At 60.9% G+C, this 24,828-nt stretch overlaps 1 protein-coding gene across 10 annotated transcripts in view; it reads right to left on the bottom strand.

Annotated features, from left to right (window-relative positions):
* Positions 1-3,920: 3,920 nt before the first annotated feature.
* The window catches only part of IL16 (interleukin 16), a 94,537-nt gene continuing 73,629 nt past the window's right edge, over positions 3,921-24,828 (bottom strand). For 9 of the 10 annotated variants that reach the window (XM_040493482.1, XM_040493488.1, XM_040493487.1 and 6 more), the window contains 9 exons: positions 22,453-22,540; positions 19,980-20,458; positions 16,429-16,573; positions 13,376-14,471; positions 11,844-12,012; positions 9,194-9,295; positions 6,755-7,013; positions 6,413-6,535; positions 3,921-4,390 (listed from right to left, as the gene is read on the bottom strand). In XM_040493482.1, coding sequence (XP_040349416.1) covers positions 4,197-4,390; positions 6,413-6,535; positions 6,755-7,013; positions 9,194-9,295; positions 11,844-12,012; positions 13,376-14,471; positions 16,429-16,573; positions 19,980-20,458; positions 22,453-22,540 — 2,655 coding nt within the window. In that variant the 3' untranslated portion in view covers positions 3,921-4,196. Of the gene's footprint in view, positions 4,391-6,412; positions 6,536-6,754; positions 7,014-9,193; positions 9,296-11,843; positions 12,013-13,375; positions 14,472-16,366; positions 16,574-19,979; positions 20,459-22,452; positions 22,541-24,828 lie in introns of those variants that run through there. The other variant, XM_040493491.1, reaches the window with a different exon arrangement.

The raw sequence follows: 24,828 nt of genomic DNA, 5'->3' as shown, positions 1-24,828 counted from the left end.
TTTTTTTTTTTAACGTTTATTTATTTTTGAGACAGAGACAGAGCATGAACGGGGGAGGGGCAGAGAGAGAGAGACACAGAATCAGAAGCAGGCTCCAGGCTCTGAGCCATCAGCCCAGAGCCGGACGCGGGGCTCGAACTCACGGACCGTGAGATCGTGACCTGAGCCGAAGTCGGAGGCTTAACCGACTGAGCCACCCAGGCGCCCCCTCTTGTCCTTGTTTTCTTGTCCGTGGCCTCTGGGGGCTGCCTCTTCCCGCCCGGCCTGGCGTGCATTTACCTCCCTCCACACCCAGTGCCCCCCCAGAGGTGTCTCCTTTACCTGCTCATGTTTCCAGGCAAAGAGTTCATGCGGAGGGATGTTAGGGCTCAGGCGAGCCCCGGGAGAAGGAGCAGACAGAGGAGGGGGTGCCACCCAGGCTCAGCAGGCGGGGGGCGGAGGATGTGAAGCTTTGAGACGGAGGGAGTCGTGGCCCCAGACTGGATGGTCCGCGCAGACCGGAAAAGCCACAGCCCAGAGCGGCACGTGCTGGCCGACATTGCTTGTCTGCTCAGCCCGTCTGTCTCCGGACCTCACTTCCCTTTCTGTACATCTGGGAGGAGGGCAGGGTTTTAAAGGGTCTCCTCCTCCAGGCCCTTGACCTACATGACGTTGGAGCAAGTCTGATGGGCAGGCGCAGAGCTGTGTGGGGTTCCTGAGGACGAATCTCCACGTCCCGGCTGTTTCTCCGGGGTGGGGGGCGGGCCCTCCTCGCCGGCCCTGCTGTGCGGCCCCAGTGCCCTGCCACGGACACGTGACGTGACCCTGCTCTGGTTTCTCCAGGGAGCCCGACCGGACCCACCTGGTCACATTCTTCCAGACTGACCTCAGCGGGTACCTCCCACGGAGTGTGGTGGACTCCTTCTTCCCCCGCAGCATGGCTGGCTTCTACGCCAACCTGGAGAAAGCCGTGAAGAAATTCTACAGCTGACGCGCTCGCCCGCTGGCCCAGAACTTGCGTCGCTCGTCACAGAGCTCCAGGTGCTGGGGTACCGCTTTTCCCCCTGTGGAAGCCGCTTGGGGACCGCTCGTCTCCCAAGAGGCCGGCCAGAGAGGCCCCCCCTGTCCCGCTCCTTCTCTTCCCACTCGGGGCCCCCTTGGGGGACCCGCCCCGGTGCCCTGTCTGCCGGCTGTCTGCACACCTCTTCCAGCCGGCGCACCCAGCCCTCCAGCCGCCGCCCACAGGGTGATACTCCGCGGTCCAAATTTCTGTGCCAGTCACTGAGACTTCCTGTCCCTGTTGGTCAGAGGGAACCCCTGTCGATACCGGAAACCCAGGCTCTCCTGCCTCTTCAGCGTCCGGGACTCTGTCCGACCTGTTGCCGCAGACCTGACGTCTGTTTTCCTGATGACACCGCACCAGGGTCTCCCCTTTAAAAAGATGTCCCTGAAAAAAAAGCTCTGAAAATACTGCTTTAACAGATGAGATGAGCATTAAGGAAAAATACGTCCAATATTTCGTTTGTGGTATCTTCCATTTGAACGGGTGGTTTTCTCTCTTTCCCCTGAGTTAACTTCTCTTACCCTCGGTGCTAGAGGCCCGGGCCGGGCCGTGCCGGGGTCAGCAGGAAGGCCGGGAGGCAGGTCCCCTCCAGCAGCGCCGGCCAGAGTCCCTGCACGGGCCTGCACGGGCCCTGCCCACCGCGGTGGGCCGTCGGACCCGGGGAGCCCGGCCTTGCCACCTGGGAGGGGCCTCAGCAGCCCCACGAGGTCCCTTGCCTCTCCCCGGTCAGGACCACACAGTCGTGTGGAGTTCTCCAGCACCCCCTCCCCTGCGGTCCCCCGCCTTGCTGGCGCGGAAGATCCCTGCGTGTCTGACCAGACAGAGTCCCCTTGTGTGGCAGCTGGAGCGCCTGCAGGAAGTTTCCAGAGTCCCGCGCATCGCGTCCTCACATCTGCCTGGCCCGCCCGTCCCCTGAATGTGCCGAAGCCCGAGCAGCCTTTAAAACGGGAGGCTCCGTGTCCGGGGCTGAGAAAGCCCCCTTCTCCCCGGGTGGAGATGCGACCACAGATCCCACGGTCGTGCCGTCGGGATCACCCCGCTAGCTTCTCGGGAAGTCATCATCAGACTCTTTATTTCGATTCCCTTCCTTCGTGAAGAACTGCCCGGCACTGTCCTGTGTCAGCGCCTCCTGAGTCGCCTCCGCAGGTGCAGCCAGGTCTGGGCGCACCGGCTCAGGAGTCCCCGGGAGGCGGTGGTCTTAGCGAGACGGGGCTGCCTGTGCCGGGCCGTCCAGCGACGTGGAGAGCCGTGCTGCCCGGCGCACGTCTCACGGGGCCCCCCGGGCATACTGCCCACCTGCCGGCATCGGGGTAAACTGAGCACTGGACTAGGAGTGCGAAAGCACGCGTCTGGTCCCGTGCCTGCCACTCAGACCCCTCGCATCCCTGCGCATCAACTTCCTGTCTCTCTAGGACGACACGGGGACACGAACGCCAGCCCCAGCCCACCGCTCGGGAGTCCGTGCGGATGGAGGGACGGGCGAGGTCACTGCCCAAAGCAGAGGACCAGGGCAGCCGGGAGAGGCCCTCGGGGAGGCTCGTTTCCGTGCCGCGTTGACGAGGTTGGGAACCGTGATGCTGGGGTCCCTGTGGGTGGCTGGAAACACCGTCTCCAGAGGCTGTTCTGGGCCTGGCCTCGTGGCCGTTCCTAACGAGCCGGGGGCCCTTCCGACACCCACAGCCACGCCCCAGCCCCGAGACCAGCCTGCCCCTGTCGCTCACTTGGCTTGTCCGGCCCGGCAGGAGGCTTTCTGTGTGTCCCTGGCCCCGGCCGGCACCGTGCTCATGCGTGTCCCCGCTCCCAGTCCCGACGGAAGGCCGCGTCCTCCTTCCCTGCGCTGGTCCACGTGCCTGACCTGGCCGCTTGCCTGACAACGGCCCGATGATCGGGATCGTCTCTGCGCGAGGTGGTGGGGGCGGGGGTGTGCCTCCGGGTCCCCGTGGCCTCGTCAGGCAGGTGGGACCCCGCGGATGGCCGCAGGACTGAGTCACGCCTTCCGGGGCTGTGTCTTCAGGGTTTCTATGAAACCAGAAGAACTGGTCCACGTGGCGGCTCAGCTCCTGCCTCCGCCCGGGGCTTCACGGGATTCACAAGGGGGCGCACGGGGGCGGCAGGCAGGACACGACCACGCCGAGCCCAGCTCTGGAGACGTTACTGTCATTAGGAAGACAGGGCCCATTTAACACCAACCCAGTGCTGGGCGTGTGGTAGGTTGGTAGCAGTTTCTTCTACTCTCTCTTGCTCGCGCTGGCCCGTGCTCTTGGTACACCTGCCCGTGCTCGGAGTCCTACCTGTCCTCTGCTACCCTGCCCCCCCACCCCCACCGGGCGGCACCCTCGCTAGGATGAGTCTCCAGCCCAACCCAAACCAGTTTTGCAAATGCCGCGAGTGGTAGACGGTGTTTTCCCAAAAGAGCCCAGAAGCACCTCCCCTCCCCTCGCACCCGGGCCGGCCCCCACGGGTCAGGGACTGCGGAAGACACCTGTGTGGCTGCACAGCCAGGGGAGCGTGTCATAGAAGGGACACGACCGCCACCTGCCTCTCACTCTCCGGGGACGCTCACCCTGGCACCCGGCCGCCATGTTGCGAGGAAGTCCGGGCCACGGGGCGAGGCCGCCTGTGAGCGTCCGGGCTCACGGCCCCCACTCGGTTCCCGGCCACCAGCCAGCACCAACGGCCAGGTGTGTGAGACGACGACCCTTGGGGGGGCTGTGGCCCCCAGCCTTTGAGTTGCCCTGGCTCGTGCCCAGTAGGGCAGGATGGCCTGTCCTCTCCCAGCTTGCCCTCGAGGCAGGCTCACAAGAAACGCAAATGCTACTTGGGGAGTCGGCCATTCTGCCGTTCTAGGACGTGGGAAATCTGCAAAGCGGGACACGGGTTTCATATCAAACTGTAACGTGTCCATTTTATTTATAGCACCACAGCATTACCGTTACGCTCTCTGGACACAGTCTGTAGGCGGTGTCGGCCTCCCCGGTGTGACCGGGCCCTTCCCCTGGCTGGGCGTGTCCCAGAAGGTCTGGACCAGGGCAGCAGCGACCAGGAAGCGCGACTCTGCTGCCTCCCCCCTCCAGGCAGAGGTGAGCAGTGACCCTGAGAATTAGCAGTTGTGAGGAGCTGTCTGTCCCCGGCTTTGGTGTCGGCGCTGGCCTGCCTAGGGGTCCCCAGCCGCTGTGGTCCCCGAGGACTGGACGCTTCTCCTCCTGATGACGATCGTGACGGGGCCGTCAGGCAACGTCTTGATAACGTTCCAGGCTTCAAACCGCGTGAGCCCCTGCACGGCAGTGCCGGCCAAGTGTAAGATTTCATCTCCCGGCTGGATCGTCTCGCTCTGTTCCGAGGCTGCCCCTGAGAGGAAGAAAAAGATAACAGGTCGCTCGGGTGACAGGGGAACAAGGAAGGTTACCTCCTAGCCTCGGTCTCTGGGGAGCCAGGACGGCTCAGAAGGGAGCAGGGGGGCCCATCCCTCGGGGGCTCCGTGCTGGATCTGGAATGGGGCAGCTCATCAGTTGGTGGCTTTGAGGTTGGCATGCCAGGCTCCTGCTCTGTGGTCCTTGGGAAAGGCGTAGCCCGTTGTATCCCCAGAGGAGGGCGGCCGCGGGCAGCTCCGAGCCCAGAGCCCGGCCGGGGAGACTTCCGTGAGTTACGGAGCCCTCTGGGGGGCCGATCCCCTCCAACCTCGATGCACACCAGCCCGGCAACCTCCGTCCGCATGTGGTCTCTCCCTTCCGACGAGCTCGCCAGGCATTGGGTGGCGTGGGGAGGGGGCCGGTGAACCCCCCCCCCCCGGCACGCTGCCCCTGAACGGCCTGGAGAAGACCCCTGTGTCCGTGTGAAGAGGGACGTAATCCTATGTGGCTCCCACTCTCAAAGCTGTGTCCGGGAGGAGCGTTATCGTTCATATGGAACGCTATTCTACGGTATTCAGAAATACTGAATAAAAGATAATAGTAATGACAATGATAAGAAGTTGCTGAGATGTGCCGGGCCGTTGTGCACATCGGGTTCTGCGCTGACGCCCCACGAGCGTGTCAGTATCCCCGTTGCGCACGCGAGGAAACCAAGAGTTCCACAGCCCAGCCGAGCGTCAGAGCCGCCAGGTAGCAGGGTCTGGGTTTGAGCCCAGACTTTTTGGCCCCAGCGTCCGCATCTCCCAGCAGCTGGCCGGCCCGGCCCCGCGGACGCAGACGGGACGAGGGTGGAGAGTGGTCTCCCTCGGAAGCACGGCTCCCACTAGGATCCAGGTCTCTTGACTTTGAGCCACATGCTCAGCCCAAGTCGACCTCCAAAGGGTCTTTCCCAGAGTTGGAGTAAACACGGGTTCCTGGGGGAGCCCCCCCGCAGTGACCCTCGGTGCACCCCGGGGCCCAGCCACCACTGCGGGGCTCCGTCTGACAAGCCCAGACATACCCCACACCTCCGTGCGGACGAGGAGCCTCGGGCCCCGGGGGGCAGCGGTCACTCAGCAGGTGAGAGGCAGAGCTGGGACTAGAACCCGGGTCTCCAGACTCCTGTCCAGGGCCCCACAACGCGGGGACTCCAGCTAGAAAAGCGGTGAAGACCCGGGGGTGGGGGAGGGGGTTCTGTGGTAGCTGCGGGCCATTCACGCTTTTCACAGGGAAACCCGAGCGACCCCCGCTCTAGTGCACCTCAACCCCGTGACGAACGAAATGTCAAAATTTTTAATAAAGGCAGAAGCTGACGGGACCAGGACTGAAGGGAGCCCAGGGAGGCCGAGTGTGTGCAAGTAGAAAGTCAAGACTGTGTCCTCATTTTAAGCTTTGGTGCTTTGTTCATTATGGATTTTTAAAAAATTAAAATTAATTTTAATTTTTTAAAAACATCACATTGGGGGCGCCTGGGTGGCTCGGTCGGTGAAGCGTCCGACTTCGGCTCAGGGCACGATCTCACGGTTCGTGAGTTCGAGCCCCGGGTCGGGCTCTGTGCTGACAGCTCGGAGCCCGGAACCTGCTTCGGATTCCGTGTCTCCTTCTCTCTCTGCCCCTCCCCTGCCCGCTCTCTGTCTCTGTCTCTCTCCCAAAAATAAATACATTTTTAAAAATTAAAAACAACCATCACATCGATTACTGCGGGTTTCGGGGCCTCACCTTGGCCCAGGCCTGCCCAGCTGAGCCAGGCCCAGGGCTCAGTCACTGGCGAGGACCCAGGGAAACAGAAGTAGTAAGGGGACGCCCGAGCCAAGGAGAACAGGCAGCAACCGCAGAATCGAGTCCCTAAATGGCCTGCCTGCCTCCTAGAGGGCGTGGACTTGGAAACAGCCACGGCCCAGAAGGTGCTCAGAGGCCTTTGGGGGCCTGGCCCGCCACTCGCAGCCGGAGGGAACCCCCGAGAGCCAGACGCACAGCTCACCTTTGAAAATCCTGTTCACGGTGAGAGGCTTGTCCCCGAGCAGGGAGCCCTTGCCGCCTTCCAGGCTGAAGCCCAGCCCCGCGGACGTCTTCTCCAGCGTCACCGTGTGCACCGTGGCCTCCGCTGCAGGGGAAGCACGGGGACCGTGTTAGGGACGCCTTCCTCTCCAGGCCGCGCACGCCTGGGTGTCACGCCAGCCCCGCGAAGGCTGCCGGCCGCCCTCGCACGTGCACGGGTAGACACAGACGCATCTCCTGCAGCCCACGCGTTCTTAGGGCCGCGCGTCACTGAGCAGCCCACGTGGCCAGGGGGCTTCCTCCCCCCGGGCTGGGGGGCACTTACTGGAATCCCCAGAAACGTCGCTGGCCACAGAAGCCGAGTTTGTAGAATCTGTGGATGAGTTCAGGTCGGGCGTGGCCTCCAGAGCCGGCTTCCGTGTCACAATCACAGCTTGCCTGGGGTCCCGAGCTTGGCGGAGGATGGCCAGGGCGTCGTTGTGCGTGGCCCCTTTGAGGGACTTGCCGTTGATGGAGAGAACCTCGTTGCCCTTCTGGATAGTTCCTTCCTGGGAGGCCAGCCCGTTGGGGAACACTCTGTGCACCTGAAATGCCACAGGAAGTCAAGACCCAGAAGTCCCCGGCGTCAGATCCAGACCCTTCCGGCAGGAAGGTCCCAACCGGTCAGTCCAGGCCTAGAGGCTGCTTAGGGGAAAGAAGATTAAAATAAACATGTCTCAAACCAGGGCTGCCGGCTCAGGACCTCCTTCGGCGGCCACCCCGAGCAGAGATCACTCAGTGATGGCCAGCCTGGTCCTCAGAACCCTTCCTGACACAGCGTCCTAGGCCACATCACCACAATCCCAGTTCCACCTTTCCTTCCCTGCAGCATCGCCCCGACTGGTTTCCCTGAAGCCTCGATTCTGTGCCACGTTCACAGGCATTGTATCCGAAAAAACAAAAAAGGTTTCCAAGGTCTGACAAAGTGAAGAACGCTGGAGAAAACAAAAGTTCTGAAAAACGTCTACACAGCTTAAGGTGGTACTGGAGACCTTGACACCTCCGTAAGAACGGGCAGCAGGATGCAGCGACCCCCGACAGTGTTTCGGTACAGAATCCTCTTCTTCCGGGCAGAAATCCTCGGGCCTCCACCTTCCGCAGAATACGCTTTTCGGAGAAACGCTCACCTGGGAGGTCTGGACATTCTCAGAGCTCCTCCCCCAGAAATGCTGATCCAGTTAAAAGGGACAAGCCAGTGAGCGCCCAGCATGGCCTTGGCCGTGGACGGTGCTCAGGGTTAGTTCTTTCAATGACTCGGGAAAGGTACAGAAGTGTCCACGCCTGGCCCGCGTGCACCCTTTCCTCCTGGGGTTTGAGTGGCCGCAGCGTCTCAGGCTCGCCGGCCACACAGGGCGGGGAGACGTCGCGACTCGGCAGACAAAGATCCCCAGTGCTATTCCCGCGGGCCGGCTCTCTCGTCTCTTCCAACAGACAATGGACTGTACAACCAGGGATCACGGTTCTCTGCTGGGTGCTCAGTGACAGAAATCGGGCCTCGGTGGTCCTGTGTGCTTTCGTGTGCAGTAGAGGGCCTGCTGGCCAAGAAGGAAGTCACCGTTCACACCCGGGCGACTCCGAGACGACCAGCAGGAACCGGCCGAGTCACCTGCCGGGAGGTGTGCCGTGTTTAATGCTGGCTGATGCTGAGCTGGGGGGGGGTCATTTCCAGCCGGATGAGGAAGTGCACGCGAGTCCGCATAAAGACCACGCTGAGACGACACGGCCGTCGGGCAGGAGGGCGCTTGGCTTTGGGGCCACGGAGCAGCCAGGTCGGCGGGAAGGGGCGCAGGTGATACCGGCTGCCGTCTCTGGCTCTCCCCGAGCAGGGGCGAGCCCCCAAGACCCGAAGCCTCGGGATGCAGCCGGGGCTGTGCTCTGCGGATCTTGCCCAGGAACCGCTCTTTCTCCTTTCCAGCATGGCCCACAGGCCCCAGCCAACCATCATCGGCCTCTCTGGTGTCCAAGCCGACAACCCCCAACTCTCCAAGTGACCACGACCGGGGAAGCAGCCTCCTCGACAGAACGCGCCTTCTTCCCAAGGCGCCTTTCCATCCAGGTGAGGCCCCCCTGCCTCGCGGCCTGGGCTAGGTATCACGGCCAGGTCGTCAACCTCGAGCCCTGGCGGTGCGGCCTTCCAAAAAGGCCCGGGGTCATAAATCATTCTCGTCTCGACGTTGAGTAGTTGGCACCTTGCCGGTCTACTCGCCCCACACGACAGACGTCGGATAAGATTTGCTTCGGATTTCTGCGGTTGTCGTTGGCCTGAAATTCCCATAACGTGCAATGAACCATTTTGAAGCGTCCTATGCGGTGACATTTAGCGGGGTTGGAGGGTTTTTTGGGAAACGCTCCTCCAGACAGGACCTGCAACAATGCAGGCGTTAAACCTTGCGAGATTCCGATCCGGCAGTCCTGGTGGGGCCGAGACCCCTGTGATTTTTCTTAAGGTGATTCCGAATCCTTTTGGCATGTTCACGTTGCCTGGGGTACACGGAGCCCTTCTTCGTTAAATTAAGGATCGAGACGAAGATAGGCTATGGGGCCACACAGGCGATCGTTACTATGCTTCCTGGGAAGGGTGGGTCCTGACAGGCCCCCTTCGGAACGCCGCACGGTGGCCTGGTGCCAGGCACTCCTCCGGCCCCCTGTGTGAGCTGGCACGTGTTCTCCCTCCGGGGGCCACTGCCTCTGGCTCTCACGCACCCCCCAGCGTCGGGCCACTCACCGTGATCGCCTTGTTTTCTAGATCCGCTCCTCCCGCCAGGCTGAACCCAAGGCCGGCCCCTTCCTCTTTGTGCAACACGGTGACGTGGATGCTGTCCAACTGCTGCGGAAGGAAACACATACGTTTAAAACGTCCACCGCGCCAGCCTGAGCAGTTTAACGAGTGTGGGACCTCGGGCTGCTTTGATCTCGAGCCCCACGGGGCTTGGCCACGTGCCAAGTGATGTCACCTCCTCAAACCTGTTCCATCATGTGGACAGAGAGGACTGTGCTTTCCGGAGTCCTAGGAAGCTTAGAAGAGAAAAAGCGTGTTATGTCAGGTGCAGTTCCTGTCTCCTCCCCTGGCCGCCCCGCCCTCAGCCACACCTGTTCCAACCCGGCCGGGCGCCACTAAGTCGGGGAAACCCAGCGTGTGGGGTGACGCAGCTCTACCATGGCAGCGTGGGGCGAGGCCGGCCCCTGGGACACTGGCAAACCCAGGGGTCATGGCTGTTCTGCAGGAAGTGCTTGCTCCTTCTCTCTTCCTGCTCCTCCCGGGGGTAGAGCAGCGCAGGAAGGAACCCAGCGGACTCCCGGCTGCAGCACACGCGCACGCGCAAGCCCACGCACACACGGGCGCCCACAAGAACCCACTCACGCACACCCACAAAAGCCCATACACATGCGCGCGCACAAGAGCCCACGCACACGCGCATCCACGCACACGCACGCCGACGCACACACGCGCGCCCGTAAGAACCCACACACACGCGCACCCACGCACACACGGGCGCCTCCAAGAGCCATACACACACGCACACACGCACGCCCACAAGAGTCCATGCACACGCGCACCCCTGCACGCCCACGCGCCCACAAGAGCCCACGCACACACACGTGCGCCCCCACAAGAGCCCACCCACACACGCACGCCCATAAGAACCCACGCACACACACCCACAAGAGCCCATACACATGCACGTGCACAAGAGCCCACGCACACGCGCGCCCACGCCCACGCACGCTGACGCACCCACGCGCACCCACGCACACACGCGCACCCACAAGAGCCCACACACGCGCGCGCCCACGCACACACGCGCGCCCCTAAGAGCCCACGCACACACGCGCGCGCACACACACGTGCGCCCCCACAAGAGCCCACGCACACACGCGCGCCCACAAGAGCCCATACACACGCGCGCCCACGCACACACGCACGCCCACGCACACACATGCTTCCGGCCTGCACGTGGGCTCACAGGAGCCAAAACAATCCTCCTGCACTGTCTGGAATCAGAGAAGCTCCTTCTGGTCTTGACCTGAGGCCCCAAGCTGAAATGCATACCGGGGGCCAGGCAGACCGCTTACAGGAGCAAACTGTGCAGACGTGAGAGGTTTAGGGGTGACGAGAACCGCCGAGGACCAGGCAGCACGTCCCCCCACCCAAAGGAACCTGCTACGTGGCCGCGTAGACCCAACGCTACCCGACCGTTCCCTTTAAGCAAAGAGAGAAGCCGGACAACCGGGTATCAGTTCAGGTTTCAGAACATTCAGACTATGATGATTTATAACATCCCCACGCAGATCAACTAAAATACACCTGCGCTTCCACGTGGCTCCTGGCCCACGAGTTGGCCCTCGCTGTGAGGGAACGACCTCACGTGAAGAATTCACTCGCTCTGGCACCACCAGGGCAGCTGACTCTGTGACCCTTGGGTTTGGAGCCCCCAAGACCCAGAGGACGAAGGGATCTCACCACCCACCTCCACCCTAGCACTGGCCCCCATCTCCCCACTTTGACCCAAGTATCAGGTTACTGGCCCTGTAAGGGGCCCTCGTCCGGCAGAAAAGCAAATGGTCTCCCGGTGACACCCTGCACAAGACAGCTCTCTGTGTTCTACACACTTTTGCCTGAGCTATTTCATGTGAATAAAGCCCCGGGGGACCATGGTGCCAGGGTACTACGGGTGATGGGTGAGTCGTAGCCCAGGGCGTCTTGTGCGGCTCAGGCTAAGCCACACCCTTGACCTGGAGAATTCCGACTATGATGCCTGCCTAATTGTTGCAGAATCTTGGATGATTCTGGTGCGGAAAGCCTTTGCAGATCTGGGGCAACGCAGGAGGGGGCAAGCCCTTGAGCGCCTGAGCTGAGCGGACCTCAGCTCTGCCCGGCCACTTCCTCTCCACACATCTTGCGGTTGTGCTCAGAAGCCTAAGGGAAGTGGCACTTTCGCAATGACTTGAGTGACTTTGGGGGCGGGGCCTCACAAGCCCTGGAAGGAGCCCCCTCTCTCGGTGGGCAGGGGAGGTCTCCGGGGTCAGAGCTCGGAAATTCCCGCGGCTTACAACAGCACAGTGCCCTGAAGCATCTCCTGGACATGAACGCCAGGCCGGCAGGCCGTGGGATGTGCACGAGGCACAGAACTTGGGGACAGAAAACCTCTATGACCTTGAGCTGAGCTCACCTGGCTCCTTTATAAAATGGCTCAAAAGATGCAAGGAGCCAATGATCGCAAGCACTTTAGAAGCCACCAAGCTCCGTTCGAGTGGCGGGTCGAGTCTCGGGGGTCCAGTGAGGCCCTGTCCCGCCCCCACGGGCTCCGACCCCGCTCCGGCCGTGGCTCGGAGTACGGCCTTGGTCCCTGCGGGCGCTTGCAAAGAAAGCCTACCTTTAAGGTCGCTTCATCCAGAACCTTCACTTCCTCAATGAGCTTCTTTAATTCCTCGGCGCTCAGCAGGGAGATAACCGATTGGCCAGACTGAGGGGAGCAGTGGTCCCGGCTGTCGGCTTCCGTGGGCTCTCCGAGTCCCTCCGTGTACTCTCTCAGCTCTGAAAGGCTTTCGTACAGACACAGCGCGCAGGACAGATCAGAATATAGATGGGAGCTCACATTTAGCGCGTGATCGCTCCGCGGCAGATACGGGGCTGAGCACTGATGTGCATGCTATTATTTGGCGCAAGAAATCCGAGCAGATGCCGGCACCCCTCCACGACAGCCGTGAGGAAACTGGGGCTCCCGGAGGGTCGACGCCTCGTCTGTGGTCACATGGCTACGGAATGCCCAGATCTGGGACTCACAATCGCAGACCGTGGTGCGTCTGACTCCAGAGTCGGTGTCTCCAAACCTCGGCACCTCCCCCCCGGAGCGTAGGGGACGCTTTGGACAATCTGCCCCAACGCTGGCAGCCCCGGGGCCCAGACACACACTCCCCGCCCTCCGTGACAGCTGCCCCCAGCACCTGCGCGTCCCCCATCGGCACCTGCGTGACCCCCCTTGGCACCGAACGACCACAGACAGCGCCCACGCAGCCAGCACCTGGCCTTCCGTTTTCTTCGGAACTCATTTTGATACGTGTAGCCGGGTTTTTCCAGCTACACCTCATATTTTGCAGGAAACTGTGGTTTCACTGACAGGAAACTACGGCTCCCTGTGGCTGGCAGGTCTTTACCACCAGCAGGGGGAGACGTCCCGTGGCAGTAAATTCTAACGGGGAGCCTCGGCGAGAGCTCCCGGCCGGGCACCCTCAACGTTACGGGGTACCTCCACAGCTGCCCGCTCTGGCTAGCGACCCGTGCATCGGTCTGGCCGTCTAGACCCTGCTCTCGGTGTTTCCAGGGTCACCCCTGCTCCTTCCCAGGCTGTCTGCAGCGGCTGCCACACGAGACGTCAGGGTCAGCAGGTCCCAAGCACTCCCGGGCGGTATCAGAATAAGAAGTAAAGCCGGGCAAACGCAGACTTGTTCTGATCCCGGGACGGGACCGTGGGGAGACCCCCTCCTAATCTCAACTGAAGAGCGAACTGAGGGGGCCAGGGAGTCAGCGCCAGAGCCGGACCCCCCGGCACCCGGTTCCGGGGGCCTGAAACCCCATGCAGGGTGGGCCTGGATTCCTTCCGGGGCGGGGAGGGGGGCGGTCGTCACCTCCCGGCTCCAGTCTGGCCTTCCCGAGCAGGAGCATTCGCTTTCCAAAGCTCCGTGGGCCACCGGCGCCTCCCCCGACCCCATCCCCCCCCGGAACAGGTGCCGTGAGACTCCTTCGTAGGGAATGTGTAACGCTCACGCACACGCACAGAAAAGAGCAGGCAGGACGGCCCTTCAGTACCCCCGAGACCAAGTTTCAAGGACATGCGCAGATGCGAGAGAAAGGACAATGGGGAAGCAGAGAAGACGGGAGGGGGAGGCAGGCACCGGCCGTACTCACTTGAGGGAGAACCCCATGTCCGAGGCAGGCGGTCCTGCAGCACTGCTCGCGGCCGGGGCGTCGCTGGCCGACGACGCGGGACAGCCCCCGTCCTTGGGGGTGCAGGCAGCCTGGCCCCAGGAGACAGAGGACGGGAGGCACAGCAAGGACTTCATGACAGCCGACGACACCCGGCTACTGATGGAGTAGAGCTGACTGGTCTTCTCGCCCGGCGGCTTCACCTCGCAGGACTGGGTCCTGGACAGCGGGAAGCTTCGTGCCCGCTGGCCGGGCACCTTGACCACCGGGCCTCGAGGTTCCTCCGCGTGTGTCGACAGCAGCCTCAGGAGAGGGTCGGGGTCAGGGAGGGGGGCTTTCTGGCTGGACTGCCGTCCCGGGAGAGGGGACCCCGACGCACCCGGGTCCCCGGGCTCGGGGTGGGTGGGGGGGCCCTGCGGCACCTGCTCTCGCTCTGGCTGCGGCTGCTGCTCAGAGGTGGGGGCGGCCCCTTGCCCCGAGAGGCCAGAAAGCCGACCTCCCTCTCGCTCCCCCAGGGGCCGTGCCGCCTCCCCGACGGAGGCCTCGAGGCTCGCTCTCTGGGCTCCTCTGCTGGGCAGCTGACAGGAGCCGAAGGTCTCAAAAGAGCTGATTCTCTGCCTGATGGAGGAGAAGGCCCGCGTGGGCGGCCCCGGGGGGCGCTCCCTGGAAGCAGGTGCCGGCTGGGCGGGGGAGGCCGGGTCGGGCGGCCGCCTCGGGTCTGCAGCACGCGTCCTCAGGCTTTTCAAGCTGTGGCGGAACCAGGCCGGCTTGGGGGCCACGGGAGGACCCTTCTTCACGGTGCCGCTGTCCACCGACTCGCAGACCTTGGGGGCAGCACCGGTGGCGCCTGGCTCCGGCGGGGTCCCGTCCGGGCGGCCCCGCACCCTGTCTTCTTCGCCCAGACTGGCACCGGGCTGCAGCGGCCTGTGGCCGTGGCCGTCACTCATGATGGGGCTGAACAGGTTCTTGATGCAGTCGGAAATTCTCACCCAGGGCTCTTCGGCCGCGATGTCAAGGCTATAGTCCATCCGGGCCTGCCTCTTGAGGAGCGGGTGTTTCACCGGGGACGTTGGGACCCCTGCAGCGCGGAAACATTGCCCCTGAGTTCTAGTCTCAGAGCGAGACGCCAAGGAGGCCTTGGGGGGTGGGGGTCAGGGTGAGTACCCAGGCTGGGACCTGGGGGGTAAGCCCCCCCTAGCAACCCCTTCAGAACCAGAGTTAGCTTCTCAGCATTTCAGGGCCGGACGCATTTGCAGGGCGCCTCTGGGCCTCTGTCTGGCATCTCACAACTGAGGAACCCAGCATTCAGGAGGGTAAGGGACCGCCTGCTGGCCCAGCCAGGGCGAGACCCCAACCGCTGGTTCCTTGTGCCCTTTCTGTGGCTCCAAGCAGCCCTCCAGCAAGCCGTCACAAATGGAAAAGCCAAAGCAATTTCCCTACCTTCCCAGCTTTTCAGCCCCAGCTCACGGATTGGTGGCCGTATCCGGTTTGGACCGCCCGCCTCGTTAAGAAGCAGCGAGAACAGGCCTTCAGAGGGGGCGCACCCGGCCACCTGGTTCTCCGCCCCCCCTCGCCGGTCAGCGTCTTACATATTTGCGCATCCCTTCTGGAAGGCTGGGGACGCTCTCTCACCCAGGGACAGAGGGAGGCCGGCCTCCGAGCTCCACACAGCAACAAGGCCAAGTGGACGGGTGACCCTTCCGTGGCCCCCAGGCCCGCCCTTTCCCTGGTTAAGAGGCTGTGACTCTGGATTTGCGCTCTGGGGAGGGGGGGGGGTGAGGGGTGACATGGCCCAGGGTGAGGAGGACTGACCTTTGCTCTCCCCTCGTCCCAGTGCCCGGCTTCAACGAAAACAGACCGTGGGAGCATTAGTTGAGCCCCAAAGATACCAGAGGCGCCCCGCACAGTCGGGAAGACGTGCATGGTTACTGCCGACTCCAGGGCTCTGCCGAGGGGGTCCGGCCCTCCCCACCCGGTTCTGGTTCTGCATTTGAAAGTCGCTCTGCTGCAAAGGGCTGTCAGAGGCTCCGTGGTCAGAGTGTCCGCCCGCAAGCCCTTTGCACGCCGGGGTGAGGCTCTCTTGCAGGCAGAGCACCGAGGCGTTCCCTACCGTGTTCCTCTATCAGGGTGACTAAGGGAAGGCGGAGTGCGGGAGGAGCCGGCAGCCGTGGGGCACCTGCTCCGGGCGAGACGGGCCAGACGTTTCCACCCATAACGCCCCCCGACCCTCCAGGAGCCCATTCGTGTACTTTTCACGTAGCACTTCTCAGACAGGGAAGCCATCTGTGTGGCTTGTAGCCTACAGATTTGTTTCTCTGCCACTACCGGGGGCTCCTTGGTGGCAGGAGCCGGTCAGCCCCCCCTCTCTGTGCCCCCGCCCCTCCCTCCGTCCAGCACCTGGCACTGAGCCGCACGAAGCCAGCGTGCAATTCACGTCTTGCTGATGGGTGGTGGCAGCTCAGAAAGGCAAAGAGGGCTGTCCAGAGGGGCAGAGCCGGGTGTCCCACGGGGTCTTCCTGACCCCAGGTCCTGTGCCCGTTCTAGCAGGCCACAGGCTGCCACCACACACGAAGCCCACGTCTCAGCAATGGCAGGGCCGCCCCGCGAGCACGGCCACCCCCACGGGCACGGCGCCCACCAGCACGAGCCAAGCTGCCCTCAGCCAGGATGGGCTGGATGCTGTGTGCGACAGCCGGTCACCCTCTGTCCCCCAGCTGACTGCCCACTGCATCGTCAGCCTGACCACGAGCTCCCCAGCCCGGCAGTGACCCCCTGTCCTGCCGCCCGGGCGCCCCAGGGCTCCTGCCTGCTCGTCAGCCTGAGTGCAGCTGCTGTGTCCATGCTTAGGGTCAGAACCCTACGTTTCTGGGGTCAGAACCCCCTTCCCAGGGTCAGAACCCTACATCCCCGGGGTCAGAACCTCCTGTCCCTGGGGTCAGAACCTCCAACCTCAGGCCAAACCCACAATCTTACCTCATTCCCCGGACCTTTACCCGAGAGGTCCTTCCTTCCAGAAGACCGAAACGAAAGCCTACCTGGGCTGGCTCCTCTCCTCCCCGGCTCGGCCTCCGAGGACGGGCCCGCCGCGGGCCCCGGGCAGCAGGCGAGGGCACGGGGGGCTCTCCCCGCCGTGTCTTCCTGCCCTGGCGGCCGAGGCGCTGGCGGCAGCCCGCTGGCTTCCTGTAGCGTAAACAGGAAGTGAGGCCACGTGGAGACGGTGGCCTCCAGCCGTCAGAATGCAAGGTGCACCCGGGCTGGAGAGCCCCCCGAGGTGCTCCCACCACAGGCTCCCCGGCGCCCTGGGCCGCCCGTGGCGTCGGAGGCCCACCTCCAGGCCACACCCCTCCTTACGGACCGTGAAGTCCCCCGGCCCCCGGGACAGGGACAAGAAGCAGGGGTGTGGAAGGAACCCGGCCCCGCCGCATTTGCGCCTGCAGCCAGCTGGGCCACGGCCCCGGGAGGGGAGGGCGCGGGGGGCCGCCAGTCTTAGGACAAAATGGGAGTCAATCGCCTTCTGCACCGTTAGCGCAGCGATGTTTCGTAGGCACGTTGGGAGGACGGCGGAGCCTGGGGACCCGAGCCATCGCCTGCCCCTGCAGCACCTGCCCTGGCCCCGCGTCCGCCCAGGCAGACGTGTTGTCCCCACTGAGCCCCACGCGGTCCCGGGCTCCCTCACGAAACAGCCTCGGGACGAGGCGGACGGGGCCCCAGAGTTTGCCCGTCCGCGCGGCACCGACGAGATGCTCCTCGGGCCCGGAGGAAGCAGAGAGTTGAAGGGGGCTTCCCAGAGAACTGCTTTCTGTCTGGTTCTCGAACAAAGAGTGAGAGTTTTCCAGGCAGGGAAGCAGAACAAGAGCGCTCCAGAGAGCTGGACACCCGCCCGGAGAGCAAGATGCCAGCCGCGACAAGAAGAAGGACAAGAGAGGGGTCACCAGGGTGATGCCGTGGCCGCCTCTGTGTCCCTTCGGTCCCAGTCAGGCGGATGGCCAGCTGGCTGTTGGCCAAGGCCACAGGCTTCCTCCCGGGACGAAGGACGGAAGGGGAAATGAACGCATCGCTTGGGACTAAAACAGAAACGGCAAACGTCTGGGGCCCGAGATTAACACCTACGTTGGCAATGAAAGGTCTTCGAGAACGTGAGGGCCACCAGAGTGAGAAGTGTGTTCGCAAAGCATCGCCCCCGCCCAGGGTCCCGGCCGGAGAACGGAGCTCGGGGAGAGACCAACCAACCCCGGGGTCAGCGCGCTCCTTGAACTAGACCTTTGAAGGAGCGAGGCTTGGCCACGGCGTTCAAAGCTTTACGTACTAGGCGGGTGGCTAGAACTTGGCTTCGCTCCTCTGGGGGCTCCTCAAGGTGACACCTGTCCCCGTCCACGAGCTGCTGACAGTGTTACAGGCTGACACTCAGGTACCGAGCCCAGTACTCAGAGCAGACACGGACCTCGTCTGTTGTTTCCATTGTCCCTTCTGTGAGGGAGGTGCTTTTTTATTTATTTTTTATTTTTTTTTATTTTTTTTTAAGGTTTATTTATTTTTGAGACAGAGAGAGACAGAGCATGAACGGGGGAGGGGCAGAGAGAGAGGGAGACACAGAATCGGAAACAGGCTCCAGGCTCCGAGCCATCAGCCCAGAGCCCGACGCGGGGCTCGAACTCACGCGAGATCACGCGAGATCTCGCGAGATCGTGCCCTGGCTGAAGTCGGACGCTTAACCGACTGCGCCACCCAGGCGCCCCTATTTATTTTTTCTTAAATGGCCCCTGAATTCAGTTCAGTTTTACTCACGTTTTCCTCCAAGGGGTCTTCCCTAGCACGGTGCTCGGCAGGCGAGGGAGAGAGAGGGGAAGGGAGGAGAAAAGCGTGGGCTTACAGGGGAGACGGGGGCGGGGATTTCAGTGATGGTCTGAGCTCATTAGATGGGAGAGGATTGGTCTCCCCGAGGTCATTTTGGTTGTGGAAGTTAGGTCACCGTGAGTTACAGGACGGGTGAGGTTTGGGGGTCGTCCTGGGGAGGAAGGACTGCAGGGGGGCGGGGGGGGGGGGGAGAAAAGGACAGACGGATATTGTCCACTGGGGCCACGGAGGGACACATCCAGTGAGAAGCCCCCAGAAACCGTCGAGGGAACTTGAAGAGTGACATCCAGCTTTGCGTCCTGGTTTTGCCATTTCTCTGCGCCCTGCCCCTGTCCTGGCAAAGCCGCCCCCCCCCCCCTTTTCTCCAGGAACAAAGCAAAGAGCCTGGCTCCTCAGCCTGTCTGTCCCTCATCCGCCCTTCTGGACCCACGGGGAAATGCGACATTTGCCTACGGGGGGCGGGGCGGGGGGGGGACCAGACCCACCTGGACAAGCCCACCAGGTGTGGCTAGGGCAGCCACATCCTGCAGCTCTCCGCGGGACCGTGCTTCCTCCTTCCGTCCCTGTCACCCTCCCTCTCAGAACCTTCCTCCCCCACCTGCCCACCCCACCGCTCCGGGGGGGGGGGGGGGCCTTCCCTTCCCAGAGTCTGTCATCAGCCCCAGTCACAGACGGGCGGAGGAGTGTCCCGGGGCCCCACGCCCACCTGCCCGGCCAAGGCGGGGATGTGACAGGCAGCGTAGCTGGGGGTCGACCCACGGGCGGTGGGAGCTTGCGCTCGGTCCACTCTTTTCGTGGTTGGGACCCTCCCCTCCGGGTGGGGTAGGGCTGAACTGGGGCGAGGCACCCGCAGTGTTCAAGGGAGGAGAAAAGCGTGGGCTTACAGGGGAGACGGGGCGGGGATTTCAGTGATGGTTTGAGCTCATTAGATGGGAGAGGATTGGTCTCCCGGTGCTCGATGGTGCTCCCGGCCGTCGGTCCGCCTTCCCCTACGGGGCGGCGAGGGGCAGAGGAAGGAAACTGAGGCCCTGAATAGATGTGATGGAGGAACAATCACAGCGATGACGCTCGTGCACCTGAGGTTTGCTAGGTGGCTCCGTTTAATGGGCACCACAGCCCTCGCCGGGAGCCGCTATACAGCCCCAGCGAACAGCTAAGGAAACGGAGGCTCCGAGAGCTTGGGATCCCCCCCAAGCCGCAACTACGAGGAAGTGGGTGGGCAGAGCTGATTGGGAAAGAAGCCCGAAACAGTTTCTCGCTGTCCCATGGGTCGATTCGCTAATGACAGACGCCACCTAGCTCTTGGTGACTTTGAGCCTCACGGTAGGCCAATCTCCCAGCAAAAGCACCACGCCTGAAGAAGTGTGTGCGAAACACCCCCTGCCCGCCCGGCACGAAACGGCCTTCTGGGGGTGCTGTTGCACTCCATCGTAAATTCCAGTATATTTTGGAAGGGAGCCCGGAGGCCAGCAGCAGGAACGGGGCTTCAGTTCTGGGCCTGGCAAGCCTCGAGTCCTTGCACAGGCAGCCCTAGGCTTGAGCTGAGCCCCTTGTCTCTGCCGGAGCAGGAGAAACCTTCCCTCCCCGGGGCCACCACTGCTGCTTGGTGCTCGCTCGGGAACCACCGTGCAAAAAAGCGAAATTGAAACAACCAACAACAACCGAAAAACCAACCGCCCCTCCCAGCTCTGGCGCTCGAGAGAACATTCGACCCGTCCGGCCCCTGTCTCACCTGGCCACACGCCGGCAAAGTGGGCCCAGAAGGGCATGGGGAGTTCTCTCTCTCTTCCAGACTCTTCTGAGGGTCGCTGTCACTTTTAAAGTATTTTCTGGGCGGAGGCTTGGGCTTGGAGGTCGTGGGTTTTCTCACCAAAATCTCGAAGGATTTCTTCAGTCTCAGCGGTGGGTGGCTGCGCGGGAACCCAGGGCGGGGCGGGCTCTCCCGGGGCGGCCGGGACGGAGCCACGGGAAGCGTCCCCGGCTCCTGCACTGGGGACAGGCTCGGGCTGGGCATGTGGACTTCCGGGTCGGAAGGCTGCTGCTCGCTGCCGCTGACGGGGCTTCCCCCGGGGGACCCGGACACGTAGCTGCTGTCGCTGCTGGAACGGATCATGACCTTCTGAGCCCTGCGGTTAGGGGCTGCCGAGCTCCTCTCTCTCTCCTTCTCCAAGGTCGGCCGCCCATGCCAGCTGCCCTCCAGCCTCGGGGCACCTGCAGGGGAAGCACGAGGAACCCCCACAGCTGGGCTCGGGAGGCAAACGCACCCTTGGCCGCGCTCCCGACCGCCCCCGGCTGCACGCTGCACCCCGGGCTGTCTGCTTCCCACCTGAGGTCACTGGGGATTTGGAGCCCGGCCGTCTCGGGTTTGTCCCAGAAAAGCTGTATGACTCCAGCTTGGGAAAATCACTCAACCTGAGTCTCCGTGTGATGGGCACGGAGACGTGTCCCCAACTTGCCCGTCAAAGAAGGGCTTGCTGTCCCACCTGTGGAAGGGCTGGTGGCAGATGCCTGCCACTGTCCGCCCCTCTAGGGACTGCCTGCAGGAGCTGTCTCCCCAAGGCGACCTCGCGTCCGATGACCGACGGAGATGGGCTGTAAAGGGGGGGGTGGGCGGGAGCACCTGCCACCAAACCAGACAATTCTAACGTGTCTTTTGGCTCCACAGTTCCAGGGCTGAAGCTGGCATCTCAGCTCACCTCCTCCCTCTGCCCAGCCCTTTTCTCTCCTCCCCTCCACGGGCTCCGACCCCTTGGACCCCTCCGAGATAGCACCCTGCATGCCAAGCTGGCCTCCTGGGAAACCCAACCAGCAAAAGTCCATCTTTCCACCTGTAAAATGGGGAGAATAGTTATAGGGTCACCGAGCTTGTTTGGGGGGCTCAGCATCGAAGAGAGAGAGGACACCGGCCAGTGTGCGTTGAGCCTTGTAGCAAGAAGCTACCGTTTCCTCCAGCTGAGGACGAATCGACAGCTTCAGGACCGCACTTTCTTAGCCATAGTACCCTTTCTCTTCCCTCCCATCCAGCCTTTCTTCCTGGGTCATCCCCGCACACACACCCATTCTCAGCACCGTGTCCGTCCACACAATCCTGAGAGGCCCTTTTCTGTAGCGGCAAACCGCCCCCCCGTGTGTTTCTTTTCTACAATCAAGAGCTCAAAGGAGTGGGAGCAGACTGAGACCCAGCCTCTTGCTCAGATTCCAGCTCATTCCGGAAGGCCAGGAGAGCGAGGAGAGCCCCGTGGAAGAGAATCCTAGACCTTAGGAGAAAACCACAGTCAGCCAAGCTCACGGTTTGAGCCCTCGATGGAGAACAAGATTTCTTTTTGCTTTTTCCTGGTCATAAAATAATGCAGCCTCATTAGAAGGAACTCGGCCCCAAAAAGAAAGAAAGTCAAGATCCACCTGCCGTCTGATCCGCTGGAGAGAAACCACCGTCCAAATATGTGTGAGTTTCTCAGTGACATTTTCCCGAGCATAAATGTTGAGTGGGTGGAGAGGGTAGAACCTTTTCTCTGAACGCTTTCAGCCTGTGTGGCCTCCTTGTCAATATTTGCATGTTGTTCTATCACACACTCCACGATGGCTTGGCCGATGCCCCTCAGCTGAGCACAGAGGCCGCTAGCACCCAGGGACTGAAGTCAGTCGACCTGGTTGCCGTCCAGATTGTCTGGGCACCACACAATGTGATTTTGGGTAAGAGAGCCTCTCAGCGGCCCGCTTTTTCCTTAGAAACGTGCATAAAAACTATATGTAAAGATCCAGTAAAATAATGCATGAATTAGTTCCAGTGTCTGACATGACAAGGCCTGAAGAAAGGTTAGATGTTATATTATTAGATATTTTTTCTAAAGAGTCTATTATTATGAACTTGTGATTGAAAACTCAACTGTGTATAGGGGCAACTGCCAATGACAACCTGATATAAGATGACAGGGGATGGTGGGAACAACAGAGCCCAGAGGAGTGCCGGCCCAGTGAAGAAACATACAAATTCAGATGCTTCGAACATCGTGTGCCTCCCCAACAGAGCAAACACGTGAGCCGAGCTCAGCCGGTAGGCTGCTAGCTTTCAGCCTTTGTCCACGTTGCGGGCTCGTCGGTGATGTGACAGTCACATTGCTGAGGTAGAAGGCAAGTCAATGGCTCAACCCTGAGCTGTCTAAGAAGGCAAAGATGTTCAAGTCAAAGTTCACTGTTTCTCTTACCTTCCAGGCTCCACTGATGCCTCTCCTTTCCAAACTTGACGTTCTCCACAGCCTGGGCCACGGCTTCTTTGAGTTGCATTTCAGACACCTAGAAAATACCGGTCACCTCCTCAAGTAAACAGCAGCAACGTCTGCATCAGGCTCTGAGTCCTATAGCAGCTCCCAAGCGTGGCCCCTGGATGCCAGGATCTGTCCTTCCAACCCACTCTGCAAATAGCTGACAGCGTCCACTTCTAGAAACACCCTATTGATTCCAGGGCATCAGTGGTTCTCTAGTATATTGTCAGTAAAGTTCAAAGTCTGTCAATAAAGGGGTTCCTGAGGTGGCCACTCTCGACTCTCCAACCTTCTCTCCACGGCTTGCTGAAAACCTCCAGGCAAAGTTACCACTTGACAGTTTACCTCTTGGAGCATTCCACTCTCGGCAGTGCTGCCATGACATCATCATCACTATCTTCATCACCATCATCGCCATCATCACCATCACCACCACCATCATCACCACCATCATCATCATCTTCACCATCATCACCAATATCATCTTCATCACCACCATCATCATCATCACCACCATCATCACCAACATCATCTTCATCATCACCATCACCATCATCACCATCATCACCACCATCATCACCATCATCATCATCATCACCACCATCATCACCATCATCATCACCACCACCATCATCATCACCATCATCTTCATCACCATCATCATCACCATCATCATCTTCATCACCATCATCATCATCATCACCATCACCACCACCATCATCATCACCACCATCATCACCATCATCTTCATCACCATCATCATCATCACCATCATCATCATCATCTTCATCACCATCATCATCACCACCATCATCACCCATCATCATCATCATCACCACCATCATCACCACCACCATCATCATCATCATCTTCATCACCACCATCATCATCTCCACCATCATCACCATCATCATCACCATCTTCATCATCACCACCATCATGATCATCATCACCACTACCATCATCATCATCATCATCACCATCACCATCACCATTTTGCTTTAACAGGTCACTAACAGTTAAGAGTATGACTTTTGGAGCCACAGTATATATAAAGAACCCCTACAAACCAACAACCAAAACCAAACAGCCCAACTAAAAAATGGGAAAAGAACTTGAATAGTCTTTTCTCAAAAGAATGTATACAGATGGCCGGCGAGCACCTGAAAAGGTACTCAACATCACTAATCACTGGGGAAGTGCAAATCAAAACCACACTGAGATACTCCCTCACACCCATAGGTGCTATCAAAAAAACCAGGAAACAATATGTGTTGATAAGGATGTGAGAAATTGGAAGCCTTGTGTGCTGCTGGCGGGAATGTAAAATGGTGCAGCTGCTGTGGAAACGGTGTGGCGGTGCCTCAAAAAATTACAAATATAATTATCACTTGGCCCAGCAATTTCACTTCTAGATACATGCCCAAGGACAATGGAGAGCGGGGACTCGAGTAGATACGTGTACACCCCTGTCCATAACAGCATTATTCACAATAGCCAAAGGTGAAGCAACCCAAGTGGCCATTGACACACGAGTGGATAAACAAAATATGGCACGTACGTACAACCGAGTGCCATTCAGCCTTAAGGATATGCCGACGTGCGCTACAACGTGGAAGGACCTTGAAGACATTTTGCTGAGTGAAATAACTCGGTCACAGAAAGACAAGTCCTGTACGATCCCACTTACAGGAAGTACATAGAGGCGTCAACACTGTAGAGACAGAAGGTAGAATGCTGGTTTCCAGGGGCTCGAGAGAGGGCGAATGGTGAGCTGTTTAATGGATACAGAATCCCAGCTCTACAAGAGGAAAAGCGATCTGAAGGCGGCCGGTGGTGCTGGTGTCCACCCCCCTCATGCCATTGAACTATACGCTTGCGAATGGGGAAGATGGTCAGTTTCACGTTAGATGTATTTTACCACAAGGACCAGGTAATAACAATACGTGAATCACCGACAGCACTGGGCACGTCGCCCGGCAAGCGGCAAACTCTCAGTACAGGAGAGTTAATATCGCCGGCAGTTCTGCAAGGGCAAAGACCGCTCCCCAGTTTCAGAGCTGAGACACCAGGGGTGCTGGGAGATCAGATGAATGTCCAAGAGGTCACTGCGAGTGAGACAGGAGCCCGGCGTCCCTCTGTGTGCGCACTGGTCGTCCCCACCTGCAACGCCTTCCAGGCTTCCAGACCCGGCTCCGTTTTCTGGGTCGCCGGCACCCTGACTCCCTCAGCCTCCGTGGCCTGTCTGTGTGCGCCCCGCCCTGCCCCTCCAGCCGGCACCAAGCTCCTCAAGGCCAGGGCTCCGGCCTTGGCCCCACA

This window comes from Herpailurus yagouaroundi, unplaced genomic scaffold (assembly GCF_014898765.1).
Source record: "Herpailurus yagouaroundi ecotype Mexico unplaced genomic scaffold, PumYag 185, whole genome shotgun sequence".
Taxonomy (NCBI): domain Eukaryota; kingdom Metazoa; phylum Chordata; class Mammalia; order Carnivora; family Felidae; genus Herpailurus; species Herpailurus yagouaroundi.
This window is presented reverse-complemented; position numbering and strand designations above follow the sequence as displayed.